This window comes from Hipposideros armiger, unplaced genomic scaffold (assembly GCF_001890085.2).
Source record: "Hipposideros armiger isolate ML-2016 unplaced genomic scaffold, ASM189008v1 scaffold_1051, whole genome shotgun sequence".
NCBI classification, from domain to species: domain Eukaryota; kingdom Metazoa; phylum Chordata; class Mammalia; order Chiroptera; family Hipposideridae; genus Hipposideros; species Hipposideros armiger.
The window spans coordinates 285535-306174 of NW_017732401.1; the positions used below are offsets into that span (position 1 = coordinate 285535).

The window sequence follows — 20640 nt, forward strand, 5'->3', positions numbered from 1 at the left end:
TAAGTGCTTTACATATACTAATTCATTTAAATCCCAGAACAACTTTATTTATGTACAATAGATACTATTATTTTTTACTTTTACAGAGACATTAAATAACTTTCCCAGGATTCCACAACTAGAAGGTAGAGAAGCTAGGGTTCAAGCCAGGACAGTCTGATTCCAGATTCTTCTTACCCAATATGCTTCTTACCCAATAAAATTGCGTCATATTTTCATTTTAGTTATCTTAAAATATATTTACTAAACATTGCTACTTTTCTTCTTTTCAAAGAAAATAATTATGCAGAATCAAAGAATTCAAGAATTGAAAGATATGATTGATCAAAAAGAGGATGCTATCAGCAACTTTCAGAACCTAAAGTTTCATTTGGAAGACACATTTAGAAGCAGTGTAAGAATTTAACTTTGTCTGCATTATAAATTACATTAAGTATGTTTTGGTTCAAAATAAGATAATTTAAAATAGTTTAAATAACTAAGACTCCTTTTCAAAGAATGTGGAATTGTTTATTCTGGTGTTGAATTCAATTTACTATTTTGTAAATCTGTGGTTTTGTAAACTTAAAAGAGAGCATTTGACCTCTTAGAACATAATATAGAAAAATGTGAGAAGAGAAGAATTTGTAATCCTTGCAAGCTTAAGCCTCAGCTAGTTGGAGGGGAACCATGGGGTGAAAGGAACTTTGATATGCTTGGATATCCACAGATCATAAAGATCCCTGTCTCTATCTCTAATCTATTTATATCTATCTGTAGAACTATAAATGAAATTCATTGGAATTAGGTTTTTTGGAGTTTTTTAAAAGATTTTATTGGGGAATTGAGGGAGGGGAACAGTGTTAGAGAATTGGGGAAGGGGAACAGACAAGTTGCTGTCCTTTTGTTCTTCAGTCTAGTTGTAGAGGACGTTGCTTCACTGGCCCATGTTGGTATTATCATTGCGTTCTTCCCTGGTGAGGCAGTCGCTTGCCAGTCATTGGACAGCTGCTCACGGTGGCTCATGGCAGTTCACGAAAGCACACGCCAGCTGCCAGCCAGTCCCACTGCAGCCTACACCGTCTCCGGCGACTCATGGCAGACCAGCTCCAGGTTGAGCTGTTGTTCGCCATCTTAGCTGTAGAGGGCGCAGCGTCACTGGCCCTCATGTGTGATCCTAACCCGGGCCCTGCTGCTTGGAGCTGGCTTCCCAAGGCAACTCCTAACCAACGCACCACTCGGCCTGCCTTGGAATTAGGTTTTTTCCTTAGATTCTTGTTTTTTATTATATGCATTTTAACTAATGTTCCATATGCTTAATAGCAAGGATATTTTCTTTAAAAATTACATTATTTACTGTGGCATGTAAAGCCTTTAAAGGTTTCATAATTATAAATTTAAGAAATTTCATATTCAGTTAATTTAGCCTAGGATGATTACCTTTTCTTTTTTTTAAACAATTGTTTTTGGTTTCTTTTATGTTTTTTATTGTAAGCTCCTTCAAGTTATTTTTTAAGTAGAAATGGTAAAATATGTGGTAATAACATAATAAGTTGAGTAACCTAAGAGCCAAACCTCTTTTTTTGTTTAGAGGTGCTTTTGTTTATCTTTTCTTTGACTAGAAGAAGCAGGAGTTGTTATCTTATATAAAATGACTGTTGACCCCTCCTTTGTGTTTTGACAGTCAAGCTCTGATACCCACCCACATTCCCTGAATCACCTCCACATTAGGTGGGCTTTGACTATTACAGGGGTAAATAAGAAGCTTTGTGGAACAGTGGCTTATCTTTTGTCTAATCTCTGGTAGCGGGCCTTTTTTTGTGCATTTATTAGATGCATTATCAATCTGCTGACGTCTGTACCTAACTGGGAGAAACACCCTTGTAATAAGGTAGAGAGTAAGGATGAGAAGCATGAAATAATTTACTTTAGTCAAGAAACATTTACTCTTCATTTGAAATTTACAGGCCACCTATTCTAAACATCTCTACTCTGTGTTCTTCCAAAAAAAAGCAGTCACTTAAAACAAAAAAAAAACAAAAAAAAACACCCAAAATATCACCAGTACATTTTATAAAATTAAATGCAAATTTTATTAAGGATTTCAAATTACATATTTCAAATTTCTAAAATGGAATAGAACCATTTTGGAACTGGAGAGATAGCATAGATGAACACTGATAACCCTTGAAACTCCAACTTTATTAAGAGAACAATTCCTCTGCAAACCACATCACCTTTATATAACAAGACGAAACAGTGTTTACTCCTTCACTTTGGCAATAGCTATTTCCTAAAGGAATGAAAAAAATAAAAGTAGTGGTTTTGCTACTTTAAGGTCATTTAAAATGGAATTCTATCTTTAGGTTAAAAAAATTTTTAAGTTCAGCTGTGTTCAAATGAGCTCTGGGTACAAAAAAAAAAATCAGCACAGAATATCTAATCAAAGCAACCCGCTAATTTAGTTTTTTAACAAATCTGCACTGTATATATATATTTGGTAATTGTAAACTGGATTTTGTTTTGAAAATACGTGTTCATTATTTAATCAGCTTAACGTGTTCATTATTTAGATAATTTGCTACTTAAAGCACTAAGTCTCTAATAGAAAATGTGAATGATAACAGTGAAATTAACTGAGCTTAATTTAATCATTGTATAGTGATTTTGTATACTGGTTTCAAAATCCAGGTATTAAACTATAACTTGAGCAAAAAAACAAGTTCTTGGACTGATTAAGGACCACTTCAGAGAAATGAAAACATCTTTGTTGGAATGTGAATTATTTAAGGATAAGTGTTTATCCATGAGAAATTTTAATTGATGTATTCAGTTAATTATATTTTTAAAAAGTGCAGCGTGCTTTGTATCTTGTGTTTCTTCTGTTTGACATACTGTACTTCCAGGTTTTTCAGTTTAAAAAAGTTATTGACTAATATTCTTAAGTATAAAATAAATGAGAAACAGTATAACAATTTAGAGATAATAAACTGACCACAGGAAAGAAGTCCTTAATCCAGTTGTTTAATTTTGAAACTCAGGATAAAATGTTGCTTAACATAAAAGCAGTGCTGTTTAGTTCTTCATGTATTTTAAACTTAAAAGCAAGGAGAGGAACTGGGGACAAATAACCAAAAATAGTGCCAGAAATTGACAGATTTCGGCTAGAGTTAATGGTATTAATACTCATAATTTTGTCATTCATACTGAAGTTAGGCAGTTTGGATCTGAACTTTTCATGGAGTGGTAAAATAGTTTCTGCCAAAAATACTCAGTTTGTGTGAGCTTTTAGCTGGAATTTCGAGAAAGTGTAGGAACTTGTGTAGTGAGGGATGGAATGGAGCCTCTGAGCACAGAGCAGTTCAGGTGAAGATACTGGAGGAGACAAATGAAGGTCGTCCTTAAGTAGGACAATTCAGGGTATTGAAAGAATGGGTGGAAATACAAGGGGCCAAGCTATGAAGACAGCCATGGAAATCTTTTTAAAGGGTTTAAACCACGGAAAACCACCTGTTCAGAGTATTTTAGGTGGGATGGACCTCTCCATGAAGATAATTTTTAAACTAAGATATGATAGACTAATAAGAGCCATTTGAAGTTTAAAACATTTATGCTCCAGGCCTCAGGGCTATTTAGAGGCTAGGTCTGAAGTAGTCTACCTTGTCAAAAGCAAGGGGTGAATTTCCTCTTAAAATAATGGATTTTCAGGGTTGTCTACTATGAATCCTCTTCAAGTCAAATTTCATGATTTGGGGGAGTGAAGGAGACAGTGCCTCTATTGATGTTTCAACTTCTCAAATTATAATAGTTGTGATCTATACTTAAATCACCACTTACTGATTTTGCTACATTTATATTCTTATGCATACATATACACTTTTTAAAAACTTGGACAAAGTTGAAGGCATCATGCTCCTTTACTCAATTCTGTTTCCTCAGCACGAAGACATTAGAAGCACAGTACAATGAATCAAAATCAGGAAGTCTTTATGCAATTCATTTTGATGCTTAAATCATCCCAGATTTGACCAGCGGTATCCTTTTTAGACTGGTTCCTCTGCAATTTTGGTGTAACTTACATCGTTTGAGAACTTAGTATTACTTTAGCTGAAAGAGACTTGAATCTTTTCTTAGGCTTTTTCTCCAAGGATCCCTGTTTTAATTGGGGATGGTGTTTAGAAACCAAGTCTGGGTGCTGGGTAAGCTTATTTCTAGGATGTCCTTGTTTCTAGGCCTTTTCAGGTGACAGATGTAGGAAATGAATAAAAAACTAAACATGTTCTGAATACTTCAAAGTTAACCCAACACAATAGGATTCCAAGCCTTACCCCATCCTTATTTGTAACCACCTTCAAATAGGTGGAGTTAGTAGCTGATCCAATTGAAAAATGTAGGTGGGGTTGCTCTATGTAAATAAAAATGGAAAAGATGTAATTTTATACTGAAACTTTGTAACCCCTAAACATGACTTTAATGACGGAATGAAATAGTTAATAACATTAGGTGGTAGGAGAGTTAAACATGCTCTGGAGTCCATTTACCACTTGTTCATTCAGGCTTGATGTTTCAATCATCTTGTGAAAGATTGTGAGCAGAGTATTAGTACTTGGGGAGTACTTANAAACATTTACTGAGTATCTACTGTGTACCAAGTACTAGCCTAGATTCTGGGAATTATATATATTAATAAAAGCTACCCTTAACAACTCTCCCATAAGAGAGAAACCACAGAAACATTATAATAATGAAGTGTACAGTGATAGTCAACATGTGCAAGGACCTGAGAATACATGGGGGTTTAGAGAATAAACGAGATGAAAATGATCATGGTGAGCCTTAAAGGGTGATTAAAATTTAGCCAAGTAAGCAAAGAGTGCAGTTTGTAGCGACAAGTGACTAGAAGATAAACTGACCTTCCCGGTGTAGGAGTCAGAGTGCACACAGTCATGCAAATGAGAAGCCCCTTAGTCAGGAGGAAAGTGCATGCGATTTATTGTTCAGGAAGAAAGTTTGAAGCAAGGAGGGGTGAGAGGTGAGACAGGTAATAGTAGATTGGGGTAAGATGGTAGAAGGCCTTAAATACTGCATTAAGGAGTCTATAGGCAGTGAGGAGTCACTGATTTTAAGGAGAGGAGTAGCAAAGTTGATTTATTTTGAGTGGATGTTTTTAGAAACTTGGAGAATGGGATTGAGGTGGAATTAGAGAGACCAGTTAGAAGCCTCTTGGAAAAATTCCCGTGATCATTGATAAGGACTTTGATTTAGGGTAGTTGGGTAGTGGTGGTGGGGATTAAGAAGAGAAAACTGATTTGTGAAATATGGGAGGTAAACTTTTTGGGACTTGGGGTTTGACTTTTCAAGTAACTGAATTACTTTTTATTTGGTTATTTACTGCATGCTTTTGCTCTGACAACTTGATTCGGATTTTGTCGGATCTTTGGTTTGGTGAAGGAAAATAAAAACTAGCAAAAGAAAAGCCATCATTGTGGTGACTACAACTTAGAAGAAAATTGTTGGAAATTTATTTAACAAGTAATTATATTTCTGTAGTATGTTTGCATACCATAACATGTTAGTAATATTTAAGTAATAGTATAAAAGCAATATAAAATAAGCAATATTCCTAATTTAATAGCTCTGGCTTATGAATAAACTTTTTAGATAGGCTCTAGACCCTGTTATCAACTAACTTAAAACAGTGCCCAATTGTTCACATAAATACCTAAATAAATGCAAAGTGTTTGCAACTTAACTTGACTGTGCTGATAAACTTGATCTACAATCACTGTTGTAAAACTTGTCTTGAAAGCAGACTCTTTCTAATGATGAAAAAGTTTAGTTTGAATAGTGGTTCTTTATCATCCTTCCAGCCAAGCATAACCTAGGGGCAGAGAACACTCCTTTCAAATACTATAAGTTGTCGAGGATAGTTTTTTGTTTGTTTGTTTGTTTGTTTTTGGTAAAGATTGTATAACTTGAAGGAGAAAAAATGATCAGGTCATTATGATGGGTTATAGTGGGGGCAAGGAGACAACTTGAACATGTCATGAAGTTGAAAATTCTCAAGCTCTGTCAGAGGTGTGATCTGTTTATCCCAAGATTTTGTTATTTATTATTGACACCAAGGTACTAGTAGTGAGAAAAAATGGTGGTTGTTCTTCATGACATTCTCTGTTTAGGGTGCTTTTTTCCCCTGTAAATAATCCATTACTTTATGATTTTAAACATCCATTTCATCTATATCTCCTCAGAATAAAATGTTTGCTAATTTTATAATCTAAAATGCATTTTGTTTTTTTCATACACTTTTTTTCTACCAAAATAGATTGCTACCAGTATATAGGGATTTAAGTAATCTCTACATTAAAAAACAAAAAAAATCCCTGCTTTTACCATGCCATTGATTACTTTACAGACTTGCACTTAATTGCTGAGTTGCACCCTTCGTTTTTCTGGATAAGACTGTGCTATACCTCTTCTCTGCTAGCTTTTTAGGGAGGCATAGTGTTTGCCTTAATAAAAATCTAAATGATTTTTATCATTTAGATAAACTAGGAGCTCAATTTTAAAGCTATATGTAGACTGTATGTTTGAATCTGATAGGCTAGAGGCTAAGGTGAAAACCTTTTCTGGGAGTTCTTAAAGTGTAAGATAAGACTACTTTGAGAGGCTTTGGTTATAAAACAAAACAATTGTTGAATTTCTAGAGTGGGACTTCAAGATTGTACATAAAGGTATCTATAAGAAACAGTTTTGTCACAGTGTTTTTGTATTTTTCTTTTCAAAGCACATTATGAATGTGACGTAAGGGTAGGTGTTTTAGGGTTCTAAAGTTATCTCCAAATAAGTTTGTAACCCACCATATCACCTTAGGAAATCTAAAGATGAATTTGATTTTTTGATATCAGGGTGAAGCTATGTTTAACTGATTTTTATTATTTTACTTTTAGTTTCAGGTGTACAAAACAATGTAATAGTTAGACATTTCATCACTCACAAAGTGATAACCCCCGTCTCTCAATCTGTTACCCCTCTGACATCGTGTATATCTATTACAGTTCCATTGACTCTATTTCTTATGCTGTATTCCATATCCTGTGACTATATATATTAAATTATGGTTGACATACAATATTATTCAGTTTCAGCCTCAGGTGTATAGTGCAGTGGTCTGTTTAACTGATTTTAAGACAAGTATTTTTGTCCTCAATGAGTGTACATATTAGTTAATATTACTCATTTGCCAGAGCCATCAATTGTTTTAGGGTAAGATTTAAAAAATAACTTAAAATGTTTTAACAAATTTGAAAATAAAATTTTTATGGTACACTGTTGAAACATTATGTATTTTTTGTGTTTATTATAACTTTCTGTACATAAACTAATCTGAATTTATTTTACTTTAGGACAAGGCTGGTACATCATCTTCAATAATAAACAATGATTTGTCTTGTAATGAAACAGTCGAAATGCCTAAGGACTACAAAACTAAGACTTACTCAGGAAGAAAAAGATTAAATGAAAATGAATTTCAACAAGATGAACCACCAGCAAAGAAAGGTACCACTTCATTTGCCAACAAGAGGCCTTTAAGAAAGCTAATTCCTAATCCAGTAAACAGAAAAGTTGCACATGGAAAAAAATATACTTGTCTAAGGAAAAAATCCTGAGGAAATCTAAAAGTCACTAATATTTATGCTAACATGTTATGGACTGTCTAGAGGATGGGTGTATTTAAAGCTGTTTTTATTATAATAAATATATTTTTATTTTACTTCTGTGGTTATAATAGTTAAAACATATCACTTTCATCTTGATAATTATAGTACCTTTTATGCAAAAATCTCTCCACATTGTTTTCTTCCTTTGCATTCTTTAATCATTTGGAGTAAAGGACATTTGACAGGAAGACTGAGCTAAATATTACTAAAGACAAATGTTCTTTTATTTACTATAGAAATACTAAAAACATGGGTGAATACTTAGTCTGCTATATCTCTCTGTTTATGTGGAAGAACATATCAACTTTTACATTCTCTCTAAGCTATTCATTACTTCTTTTGGAAAACTTTTGTAGCATGATACAGGGAGTTACAGCTCTCTAAGAGAAAGTACATTAGCTTTATGTGACTAGCTGCTTCACCTTGAGAAAAATGGGCAAGTTAAATCTTCTTTGGTCATTAGTAAAATACTGCCTGCCTCCCAAGGTTGTCTAGAATGAAAACAGTTGGTTAATACATCAACATAATAAACACTTTATAGAACCTTAGTGAAATGAATGTTTTCAAAAGTGGGTACCTTAAAGGATAATATTGCTTTAGATACATGGTTTATAGGATACACAGTGCTTGTGTGAGCTAATAGCTCAACACTAATATGCATATACCTTCTGTTACCCATTGAAGGAAGGCTGCTTTGCTATTGGGGGAATAACCTTGCTTTGATTTCCATAGCACTGTTCCTCTCTTGTTCACTTCGGTCAGTGCCATAGACTAGTTGATAATGTAGGATCAATAGATAACTAGGAAGTGGAAGTTGCCAGGAGCAAATGTTACACACACAATGTGGCTAATCCTAAAGGTAACCCATTCACAAAGAAGATTACTTAGGAATTGTAGTTGTTAGCTCTAAATAATTTGGATGTAGGTAGATTTAAATAAGTTTTGGTAACATAACATAATATTTTTATTTCTTCTTAAAAATCACATCTACTTTGGCTATTTCTTGATTATTCATCTTATTAGAAACTATAGGGATTACATAAGGGATCATTTGAAAATCATAGCTATAACCAGTGTCCTTCACCTTGCCTGCTACTAAAAACTCTCCTGACCATAAATATGTGACACCTATATCCACTCGGATAGGATCAGGGGTTTGATAGTTTCACGCAAGTTTGTTTTCTGTTCTTAAAAGGGAATACAAAGTTATTATGAAAGTGAAGTTGACTTCTTTGCGGTCACTGTGTCTGTACTTTGGGGAAGCTGGTAACCATGTAAACCGTCCAACAAATAAGCTTCCAGATAGTGATACAGGAGACAAGCCAGAGATACGATACACTCTGTCGAGTTTACAATTCTGTTGTAATTTTTCAATCAAAGCTGATTTTTTACAACAAACTATAATAAGCAGTATAACTATAGGTTGAATGTAATGTAAATATTGAATTAAACTTTTAATTGTATTCTTTTCTAATTGTTTATGTTTCTTTTTTTAAGTAAGCTGTAGATACTTTAGTTTTTCCCATCTTTATTGCTGGACTCATATTTTAATTTCTCCCCGACAAGGCTGTCCTGAATATGGTCTATAAATCTTTTGATATAAAACATTTTTAATTTTCTGAAAAAATAGTATGGATATAAGAAAAAAAAATCAGGTACAAAACAAATTAGTTTGATTTATCTTATGTTGTATAATTATTCTGGTTCTTTTTAAAAATTTTCAATTAGAATTGACATACAATATTATATTAGTTTCAGCTGTACAACACAGTAGTTAGACATTATGGAATTTACAGAGTGATCACCCTGTATATCCTGTTTTTAGATTATAGTGAAATTAAGGGAACAACATTACATGATCACAGAAACTTTCTGTATTTACTTCAGTGTTTAGAAACTATCCAAATAGCATGCATGACACAAATCTGTTCATTCAGGATAGTTGGGATCTATTTGTGAGCTCTGAATTTCTGATTGTTGTCATTAATTTGCTGAGATCCCATCTCTCCTAATAAAGGGTTCAGACATTTTTATAACTTGTCTTTTTAAAGGGAAGAGAATTTTTTTTTATTTCCAAGTTATGAAAAAAAAATCCAGGACTCTTTAACAGCATCTTTAGTTTTCTCAATTAATCATTTCCACTCATGATTCATAGGTGTGAAAATATCATAAGTAAAGAATTACATTAAATGGAAAGTAGAGCAGAAGTCTGAACCAGTGGAGGAGACGGCGTTATTTCACTTTGGGATGACTTACAACTTTGTATTGTAAGATGCTGAGAGACAGTCAGATGGAAAATAATACATTGGTTGAAAATTATTTTTAAAACATTCATAAGAATAAGTGGGCGAGTTTGTTGTAAAGGTAATAAGAGCAAATCTTTAAGATTCCAGAGTCACTGGAACCCTTAGAATAAACAGAATCGAAGAAAGTGCGGCTATACAGCAGGGGTAATGCCATGTTTCTCCCATCCTCTGTGAGGCAGGATACACAATGTAAGTTACAGATAATAAAACCTTGTTCAAGGAGCTTTTAAAATTAGTCTGTATTAAAGAAAAGAGAGGTTGGAATCTCATAATGTATCACACAATTACAGCTGCCCAACAGCATTTAGACAGTTGGGTCAAGGAAAAGACAGTTGTATTTGAAAAATTAAAACTTACACTACAGCTTGTTTTTGCATATATACAGTGGAAAGTAAAACTGGATAAATTCTTGGATGAAGTAGGGAGGTGAGATTCTCAATTACACAGTGATTTTTGGGCGGGGCATACTCTCACAGGGGACAAATCAGGTATCTTCAGAAAGCTGTGATTTTTTTTTCCAGGTTTATTGAGGTATAATTGACAAATTATATTGTAATATATTTAAACTGTAAAACATGATGATTTGATATACATTATGAAAGTATTCCTACCATCCCACCATTAACATATCCATCACCTCGCATATTTACCTTGTTTTCTCTTGGTGAGAATACTCAAGCTCTGCTCTTTAAGCAAATTTCAATTATTCAATACAGTATTATCAACTGTAGTCACCATGTTATACATTAGGTCCTGTGATGTTATTTATCTTACAACTGAAAGTTTGTACCCTTTTACCAGCCTGTCCCTATTTCTCCCCCCAGATCCTGGCAACAACCATTCTACTCTCTAGTTTTATGAACTTGACCTTTCCACCCCCCACATATAACTGATACCATGCAGTAGTTGTCTTTCTCTGTTTTGCTTATTTCACATAACATAATGTCCTCCAGGTTTGGCCATGTTGTGGCAAATGGCAGGATAGCCTTTTTTAAGGCTGAATAATATTCCATTGTGTGTGTGATGCACACATACGCACCACATTTTTTGTTGTTGTTGTTCATTTGATGGACGCTTAGGTCCTTTCCATGTCTTGGCTATTGTAAATAGTGCTTCAGTGAACATGTGGGTGCAGATAGCTCTTGGAGATAGGGATTTCATTTCCTTTGGATATATACCCAGAAGTGGGATTGTAGGATCATATGGTAGTTCTATTTTTAATTCTTTGAGCAACTTCTACACTGTTTTCATAGAAGCAACACTAGTTTACATTCCCACCAACAAGGCACAAGTGTTCTCTTTTTTTCACATCTATGCTAGTATTTATTATCTCTTGTCTTTTTGATAATAGCATTCTAATGGGTGTCAGCTGATACCTTATTGTAGTATTGATATGCATTTCCCTGAAGATGAGTGACATTGAGCACCTTTTCATGTATCTGTTTGTATGTCTTTGGAAAAATACATACTCAGGTTCTTCGTCCTATTTTCTTTTATTTTTTTATTATTTTTTTATTGGGGAATTGGGGGAAGGGGAACAGACAAGTTGCTGTCCTTTTGTTCTTCAGTCTAGTTGTGGAGGATGTTGCTTCACTGGCCCAAGTTGGCACCATCATTGCGCTCTTCCCGGGCAAGGCAGATCAGTCGCTGGCTTCTGGACGGCTGCTCACTGTGGCTGCTGGCTGCTCACGCTGGCTGCTGGCTACACACAGTAGTAGCCCATGGCAACCCACTGCAGCAGGGGCTGCAGCCTACACCGTTGTCAGCGACTCACGGCAGCCCAGCCCCAGGTTGAGCTGTTGTTCAGCATCTTAGCTGTAGAGGGCAGTGTCACTGGCCCTCATATGTGGGATTCGAACCGGGGCCCTCTGGTGTCCCAAGCCAGCTCTCAACCAACGTGCCACTTGGCCGGCCCACTTTGTCCATTTTTTAATTGGGTCATGGTTTTTTTTTTTGCTGTGTTATATGAGTTCTTTGTATATTTTGGGTGTTAACCTGGTATTGGATATATGATTTACAAATATTTTCTCCCATTCTGGAAGTTGCCTTTCATTTCGTTGATGGTTTCCTTTGCTGTGCAGAGCTATTTAGCTTGATGTAGTCCCACTTGTTTGTTTTTGCTTGTACTGCCTTTGCTTTTTTTTTTTTTAAGATTTTTTATTGGGGAATTGTAGGAGGGAACAGCGTTGGGAAATCAGGGAAGGGGAACAGACAGGTTGCTGTCCTTTTGTTCTTCAGTCTAGTTGTGGAGGACGTCGCGCCACTGGCCTATGTTGGTATTGTGATCATTTCGCTTTTCCCGGGTTAGGTAGTCGGTCACCGGCCACTGGACCGCTGCTCACGGTGGCTCACAGCAGCTCACGCCAGCTGCCAGCAGCTCACATTGGCTGCCGGCCACTCACAGTAGCTCACGGCAGCCCACTGTAGCCCCGCTGCCAGCCTACGCCATTGCTGGCGACTCACGGCAGCACGGCTCCAGGTCGAGCTGTTGTTCACCATCCCAGCGTCACTGGCCCTCATGTGGGATCCCAACCATGGCCCTGCTGCGCAGAGCCAGCGCTCCCAAGGCAACTCTCAACCAACATGCCACATGGCTGGCCCCATACTGTCTTTGCTTTTGGTGTCAAATCTAATAAATCACCAAGACCAATGTCAAGGAGGTTTACCGCTTATGTTTTCTTCTAGGAATTTCATAATTTTTTTTTAATTTCTGTAAAAAAATGCTGTTGGAATTTTGATAGGGATTGCAATGAATCTGAAGATTGCTTTGGGTAGTATGGATATTTTAATAAGGTTAGTTCTTCCAATCCATGAACATGGAATATCCCTTTATTTGTGTTCTTTTCGATTTCTTTCACCAGTGTTTTATTGTTTTCAGTGTACAGATGTTTCACCTCCTTGGTTAAGTTTATTCCTAAGTATTTTATTCTTTTTGATGGGATTGTTCTCTTAATTTCTCTTTCCAATAGTTTGTTGTTAATGAATAGAAATGCAGCAGGTTTTTATATATTGATTTTGTATCCTGAAACTTTACTGAATTATTTTATGAGTTTTACCAGGTTTTTTTTGGTGGGATCTTTAGGATTTTCCGTATATAAGTTCATGTCAGCGAATGGACAATTATCTTTCTTTTCAATTTAGATGACTTATTTTTCTTACCTAACTGTTCTGGCTAGGACTTCTGGTACTTTGTTGAATAGAACTGGTGAGAGTGGGCATCTTTGTCTTGTTTCTGATCTTAGTGGAAAAGCTTTCATCTTTTCTCTGTTCAGTATGCTCTTAGCTATGGTCTTGTCCTTTATTCTGTTGAGTTATGTTTCCTCTATGCACATTTTTTTGAGTGGTTTTATCATGAATGATGTTGAATATTGTTAAATAGTTTTTCTATATCTATTGAGGTGATCATGTGATTTTTATCCTTCAATTTGTTAATGTGGAATATCACATTTTGTATCACATTTATTGATTTGAAGATGCTGAAGCATGTTTGCATTCCTGGGATAAACCCCACTTTATCTTGGTGGATGATCCTTTTAGGGTACTGTTCAGTTTGGTTTGCTAATACCTTGTTGAGGATTTTTGCATCTATATTCGTCAGGGTTATTGGCCCCTGGTTTTCTTTTCTTTTCTTTTCTTTTCTTTTATTTGGTATTGTTCCCAGGAATCTGCATTTTAATAAGCTCCCTTGGTAATTCTGCCCAGTAAAACTGTGGAGAATCACTGTTGTAAAAAAGATGTTGTGAAGAGTGTACCTTAAAATTTTAAATGTAAAAGTATAACTGAGGCATGCCACATGATTAATTTGCACATATCCAGAACCAAAATAGATTACTGATTGCAAAATTATATTTTTTCTGGTATAGAGATAGATGTCTTAGAGATAGAAAAGGAGAACATACATGATGTTGCTAAATTAAAAAAAATTTTGTCTAGGATTATTATCCTAGGTATATAAAGATTAATAAGAGAATTTGGAATCTAATAGATGAGAATGACAAACATTACTGCAGTACAATGTACTGCTATGCATAGCATAACATGGGGACTCACTAAAGAGAAAATAATTGTAAAATATACTTTTTATAATCATTGGACATATACCAACTAAAAGTAACAGGTTTCTTAACGAGGAGGATTTCAGGCTAACCCTCCCTTATAACTGTCTTTTGCTTTTGTGGATTGGTACTGCTTTTACTTCATGTTATATCTGGGACCTTTAAGCATGAGGAATTTGAATCTTACACACTTAATATAGGTGAATCAACAGATAGGTCAGTAGGGGAGTGAAGGAAGATCAAAAGGATATATGGACAGAGCACTGTTGTGTAGAAAATTCACATATAAACATCAAATCTTGAAGTGAAATAGAACAGGAAAAAAAAACTTAAAACTCCATAGCGTCAGATTCTTAATGTTTTGAAGTAAGTTTTCTAGGATGTGAGATACTGATCAGACCCACAGTAATGGAAATTGTATGAAAACCTAAAAAGATAAACTTCTGTATCAAGAGGATTGAAAATTATGTTTCAAGATTTAATCGTACAATCTAGGAGAAATCCTTGAACATAAGTTTTACTTGACAGTTGAGTGAGGTGAGTTAATTTGTCAAAATGAATGTTAAGAATTAAGTTTTAGCTAATAGTGCATCTACGCTGTGCATAGTTTAATCTATACCGGGTATGAGAGTTAAAATTCTTCTATTTATGTAACATTTACAAAATGCTGTAACCTACATTATCTATTAACCGTTTGGGCCTCTTCCCACTATCCTGTAGACTAAGTAGGGCAGGTAGAAAAATTCTTGTTATAGAAATGTAGATATTAACCCTGAAAAAAGGCAAGCTTTTATTCAGTATTAATTAACTTAACTCTTCTGTACAGATTTTCAGGTTCTAATAATAGCTGACTGTATCCCAAAACAATATTCTAAGCTCATTTATTATCTTGATCTTCACAATAACTCAATATAGGTGGTAGTATTATTATTTCCATTTTATACTTGAGAAAGCAGTCACAGGATTAAGGAATTTATTGATGGTTATACAGCTAATGAAGGGTTAGGCTACATTAGATTTCCGAGAATTTCAACCAATTTTCCCCTAATTTCAGCTATGAAAATTTAACATACTGAGTTTTGAAATCAATGATTTAGTAGATCTGTCGTATAATTGTACTCTAAAACTGTTCTTTAGGTTATGGGATGTCAGCATTGGGGTGTCTCATTATGTGATGACTTTTCCCTCTGCCATATTATAATGATAATGAAGATTTGTGGTGGAAAATTTAAATGATATTGAAAGTTATTTAAAAAAAGTATAAATAGCTGGTAACCCTTCTCAAATGTAGCTACCGTTATTTTGGTGCACTTCCTTTACTAACTCTGCATTAACTTATAGAACTGTGATATTTACATAAATGAGCTTACACTGTGTATGCTTTGCAACTGTTTTTTTATTTTTTTTTAACTCAGCTTATTTATGTTTTTCATTAAAAGTTTGCTTTCACATGTTTGAATAATGGCTTATCTGGTAACTTTTTGGTTTTATTAAGGTTTGCCAAATTAATAACAATTTTCCTATTTTTAAAGGACCTATACATGTTAGTCCGACTATCACGGAAGACCAAAAGAAAAGTGAAGAAACGCAACAGAGCATTTCAGAAGATGAGGAAAACATTAGAGTTTTACCAGAAAATAGTGATAATGAAGAGCTGAAGACACGATTACTCATTGTTGAGAATGAACTTAGAAATGAGAAGGAAGAAAAAGCAGAATTAAATAAACAGATTGTTAGTTTGCAGAAGGAACTTGATTTTTCTGAGAAAAAGAGCTTTTTTTTAAGTACAGAGGTACAACAAATTCAGTCAAATTATGAAAATGCAATTTCTGAATTACGTGTACAGAGAGGTATAAATCAAGAACAGGAAGAAAAGATCATGAAATTGTCAAACGAGATAGAAATCACTAGAAGAAACATCACAAATAATATTTCACAAATAAAATTAATGCAAGCAAAAATAGATGAACTACGAACGCTTGATTCCGTTTCTCAGATTTCAAACATAGATGTACTCAATCTCCAGGATCTGTCAAGCGGCTCTCAAGAGGGTAATTTGCCAAATACGAAATTACGCCTTTTGGATAATGATTATTTGGTAAGTAAGCAGGTTAAAGAATATCAAGAATTCAATAGGGAAAGTTCTTTCCACTGTAGTGTTGAAGCCATTTGGGAAGAATGTAAGGAGATTGTAAAGGCCTCCTCCAAAAAAAGTCATCAGATCCAGGAACTGGAACAACAAATTGAAAACTTACAAGCAGAAGTAAAAGGCTATGAGGATGAGAACAAGAGATTAAAAACAGAGGCAAGAAAGAATAAAAATCAAGATGACCTATTAAAAGAAAAAGAAAGTCTTATTCAGCAGCTGAAAGAAGAACTGCAAGAAAAAAACGTTCATCTTGATGTTCAAGTACAGCACGTAGCTGAAGGAAAGAGAGCACTCTCAGAGCTTACACAAGATGTTACTGGCTATAAAGTGAGAATAACAGAACTTGAAGCACTCTTAGAAACGCAGAAAGATGAATGTAGTCGTTCAGTCAAGTTAGAACAAGAAATTTTGGAAAAGGAATCTATCATCTTAAAGCTGGAAAAAAATCTGAAGGAATTTCAAGCAAATCTTCAGGACGGTACCAAAAACATCAAAGATTTAAATGAAAGGGAAGTTAAGTTGAAAGAAGAAGTCACACAGTTAACAAATAATTTGCAAGATGCAAAGCATTCTCTTCAATTAAAGGAAGAAGAAAATGAAACCAACTGGCGAGAAACAGAAAAGTAAGCTAATGTTACCAAAATATTTAAAATATGCAAAGCATTCATTTTATTGATTTTCTTATGTACCTTTTAAATAAGTCAGATGGGCATAACTTAATCTGGTAAACTATAGCATGTATGATGAGGGAAGAACTTGAACTTTGTTTATGTAAACCTTTGGAACTAAAAGTTCTATGCAAAGATCTTTTAAAATCTGAAATCTTCTCTGAAGTACTCACTCATGGTTTGGACATTCCAAATTTCTGAAAAGATGTGATTTTGTAGATTGTTACTAGCTCACATGTATGATCCTAAGTGATTAGTAGTGGTTTGTGTAAAAAAATGGTTTGTGTTTTTTTTAGGTTGAAAGAGGAGCTTTCTGCAAGCTCTGCTCTTACTCAGAATCTGAAAGCAGATCTTCAGAGAAAGGAAGAAGATAATGCTGAGCTGAAAGAAAAACTGGCCGATGCCAAAACGCAGATTAAGCAAGTACAGAAGGAGGTAGGCTATTTGAAAAATTGTGTGTCCGATTTTAATGACAAAGATGGTTTTCCCTGTATATCAAGTTTAGATACTAATTTTAGGATTGAACAGAACATTTGTCAACTCCATAATTTTTCTTAAAACGAAGAGAGCAGTTATTTTACAAAAGATAATTTAGTCAGCTTAAACAAACTGAAGAATGTCCAACATTAAAAAATATGTGTCTAGCTGGATGGTGAACACACAATACAACATACAGGCGCTGTATTATAGAAATGTACACTTGAAACCTGTGTAGTTTTATTAACTAATGTCACCACAATAAATTTAATTTTTTTAAAAAGGACAAGAAAAATAAATATGTGCCTCATGTAGGATTATAATCTTTAGGTTTTTTTTAAGAACTGCTAAAATTCAAATTGCCCCCCTAAAGTAGAAAGCACACTTATGTTCACAGATAGTATATAGGAGAGTACGCAGTGCAGTTGTAATTAAGTTTTTATTATATGTTAATTTTAAAATAGGAAATACAATCACATGATTCAAAATTCAAAATATACAAAAGTAATATACAGTGAGAAAAAAAACTCCCACACCCCTCAGCCATCAAGTTTCTCTCCAAGGCATCAAATGTTGCCAATTACTTTTTCTCCTGCCTTCTATGCTTTCTTTCTCTTCCTATAAATAACTAAAACATCCTATATGTGCTGTTAGACACCTTGTTTTTATCACCTAATAGTATATCTTAACTGTCATTTCATGTCAGGATATAAAAAGTCTCCAAAGAAGCTTTTTTGTGACTATGTTAGTTAATTGGTCTACTATTATTGGACAATTCAGATAGTTTCTACTCTTCTGCTGATTCAAATTATGCAGCAATGTAATTCTGAACATTTGCAAGTCTTTCCGTGGTATAATTCCTAAAAGTGGAATTTATGGGTCACTGGTTTGTACATTTCTAATTTTTATGTTTATTATGCTCTTTATAGAATATGCCAATATACATGCCAGAAGTAGTGAATGAGACAGTATGTTTTTCTCTATACCCTTATCCACAAAGTAGTATTTTACCATACTTTTTTTATATTTCCTAATTTGACAGGTAAATAGTGTCTCTCTAATTGTAATGTGCATTTCTCTAATTATAAGTGAGCATCTTTTTGTTTAAAAGCCGTTTGTATATTTTTTTTCTGTGAACTCTATATCTTTTGCCTTTTTACTTTGGGTTGTTGCTTTTACTATTGCTTATTACATATTCAGGAAATAATAGCATTTTAAGAATATGAATTGCAAATACCCACACCCCCTTGCCATTTTTCTTGATTTTGATTCTGGTTACTTTTTGCTTTGGAGCAAATTTTGATTTTCATAAATTTAGCAATTTTCATTTATGACTGCTTGATTTTGTGTTGTGCTTAGACTTTTTTTAAAAAGCTGAAACAATTTTAAAGAATTGGTTTGTTTTTCTTCTTTTTATTACTTTGAGGTAGTTACAAAAAAATACTTCAATGTGTATGGTCTAAAGAAATTGATAAAACAAATGCTTGTGGGTGCCATTCCTATTGTTTCCTACCCCCACAGAAGTTAACTATACTGATTGTTTTCTGTTTCTATTTCTTAACTTTTAAAAATATAATTTTATTCATATTTTTAAAATCTCTAAACAGTATATTGTATTTTTCTGAGACTTTTATTTTTCACAGCACTCCTGAGATTCATTTATATATATAATTGTAATTAATCACTTTCTCTGCTGTGTGATACTCCATTGTGTGACTTGTTATAATTTATTTACCCATTCTGTTGACCATTTAGATTGTTTCCTTCTCTTCACCCTTAGAAACAGTGTTTCTCTCTTATGCATTACCATGGTACACTTTTGCAAGAGTTTATATTCCAACAGGTAGAATTGCTGTGTCAGAAGATGTGAAGGGGGGTGTCTCATTGTGGTTTGAAATTGCGTTCCTCTGATTACAAATGAAGTGCAGCATCAATTATGTTTTTAATGACTATTTGTCTATTCCAGTTTTCACTGTGTGAAATCCATTTGTTCATATTTTTTAAATTGTGCTGTTCTTTTATTTTTTTATCACTGTATAGGATTTCTTTATTGTTGATCTAATTCTTTGTCAGTTAAATATGTTGCAAATATCTTCTAGTTTTCATATTGTCTTTTGGTGGTTGAAGTTCTTTATTTTAATAGCATTACTTTTTTTTTTTTTACCATTTTTTTGAAAATCAGACCACCTCATTCTGCAAATGTCCTTAAAACAAAAGCCAGCATCAGTGTGTGCTCCACTTATTTCTGATTCTTCTTTCACTTAGGTTTTTGTTAGCTCAGTATTTCTTGCTTTTTTTGCTACTTCCTCAGTGTATTTAAAAACAGTTTTTTTGTGTGTTTTTTTAACTATTGGCGAACAATGTGTTTTTCCCAGGACCTATCAGCTCCCAGTCAAATTGTTGTCCTTCAATCTTAGTTGTGGAAGGTGCAGCTCAGCTTCAAATCCAGTTGCTGTTTTCAGTCTAGTTGTGGGGGGCGCAGTCCATCCCATGCAGGAGTCGAACCAGCAGCCTTTTTGTTAAGAGCACGCGCTCTAACCACTGAGCCATCTGGCAGCTCAGTGGCAGCTCAGCTCACATCATTGTCTTCAGTCTAGTTGTGGAGGGTGCAGCTCACTGGCCCATGTGGGAATCAATCCGGCAACCCTGTTCTCAGAGCGCACTCTCTAACCAACTGAACCACCCAGCCACCCCAACAGTTTTTTTTATTTATCATTTTTTGCTGTTTTCAACAGACAGTTTCTTCTAAACTGCTTGAAATGGACGTTCTGGAACAATTTTTCATTTAACATAAGAGAACTCCCACAATAATATATTAATGTAAATTAAAAATGAATGGAAAAATAATGGATATGGACTTTCTGATTAAATAAATGCTAATTTTCGCAACTATTCAGCCTGTAGTAGTTAAGAAGAGGACCTAGTAACTTCTGCATTACTGCGAGCAGAGGTTCTCCCCCCCTCGCCCCCCCATCTTTGTAAGCACTCTGAACCCTGGAAGCTTTGGCTTAAGTTCATTGCTTCATTTATAATGATGTGTAGAGATATGTAAATTGTGTTTCCCATTGTTTTATTAGTGATTAAGTAAGTTTCCAGATTCATCATCAGTATATTTAGCAGGATTCTGATTTAAGTACGGTGATTAAGTACTAAGTTTTTGTGATAATATGGGGGAAATGCTTGTGTTATAATGTTAAGTAATAGAAACGGGACTTATTTTTATATACATAGTAGGATTAAAGCTGAACAGGTTGTATAATATAGACTTCAAGGAACTATATCAAA

At 34.3% G+C, this 20640-nt stretch overlaps 1 protein-coding gene across 6 annotated transcripts in view; it reads left to right on the plus strand.

Moving 5' to 3' along the window:
* Nucleotides 1–20640, plus strand: part of KIF20B (kinesin family member 20B) — a 72955-nt gene that overhangs the window by 25670 nt on the left and 26645 nt on the right. For 4 of the 6 annotated variants that reach the window (XM_019631893.1, XM_019631894.1, XM_019631895.1 and 1 more), the window contains exons 18-21: nt 275–394; nt 7386–7539; nt 15594–16833; nt 17175–17313. In XM_019631893.1, the coding sequence (XP_019487438.1) occupies nt 275–394; nt 7386–7539; nt 15594–16833; nt 17175–17313 (1653 nt within the window). The remainder of the gene's footprint in view (nt 1–274; nt 395–7385; nt 7540–15593; nt 16834–17174; nt 17314–20640) is intronic. The other 2 variants (XM_019631896.1, XM_019631899.1) reach the window with 1 other exon arrangement.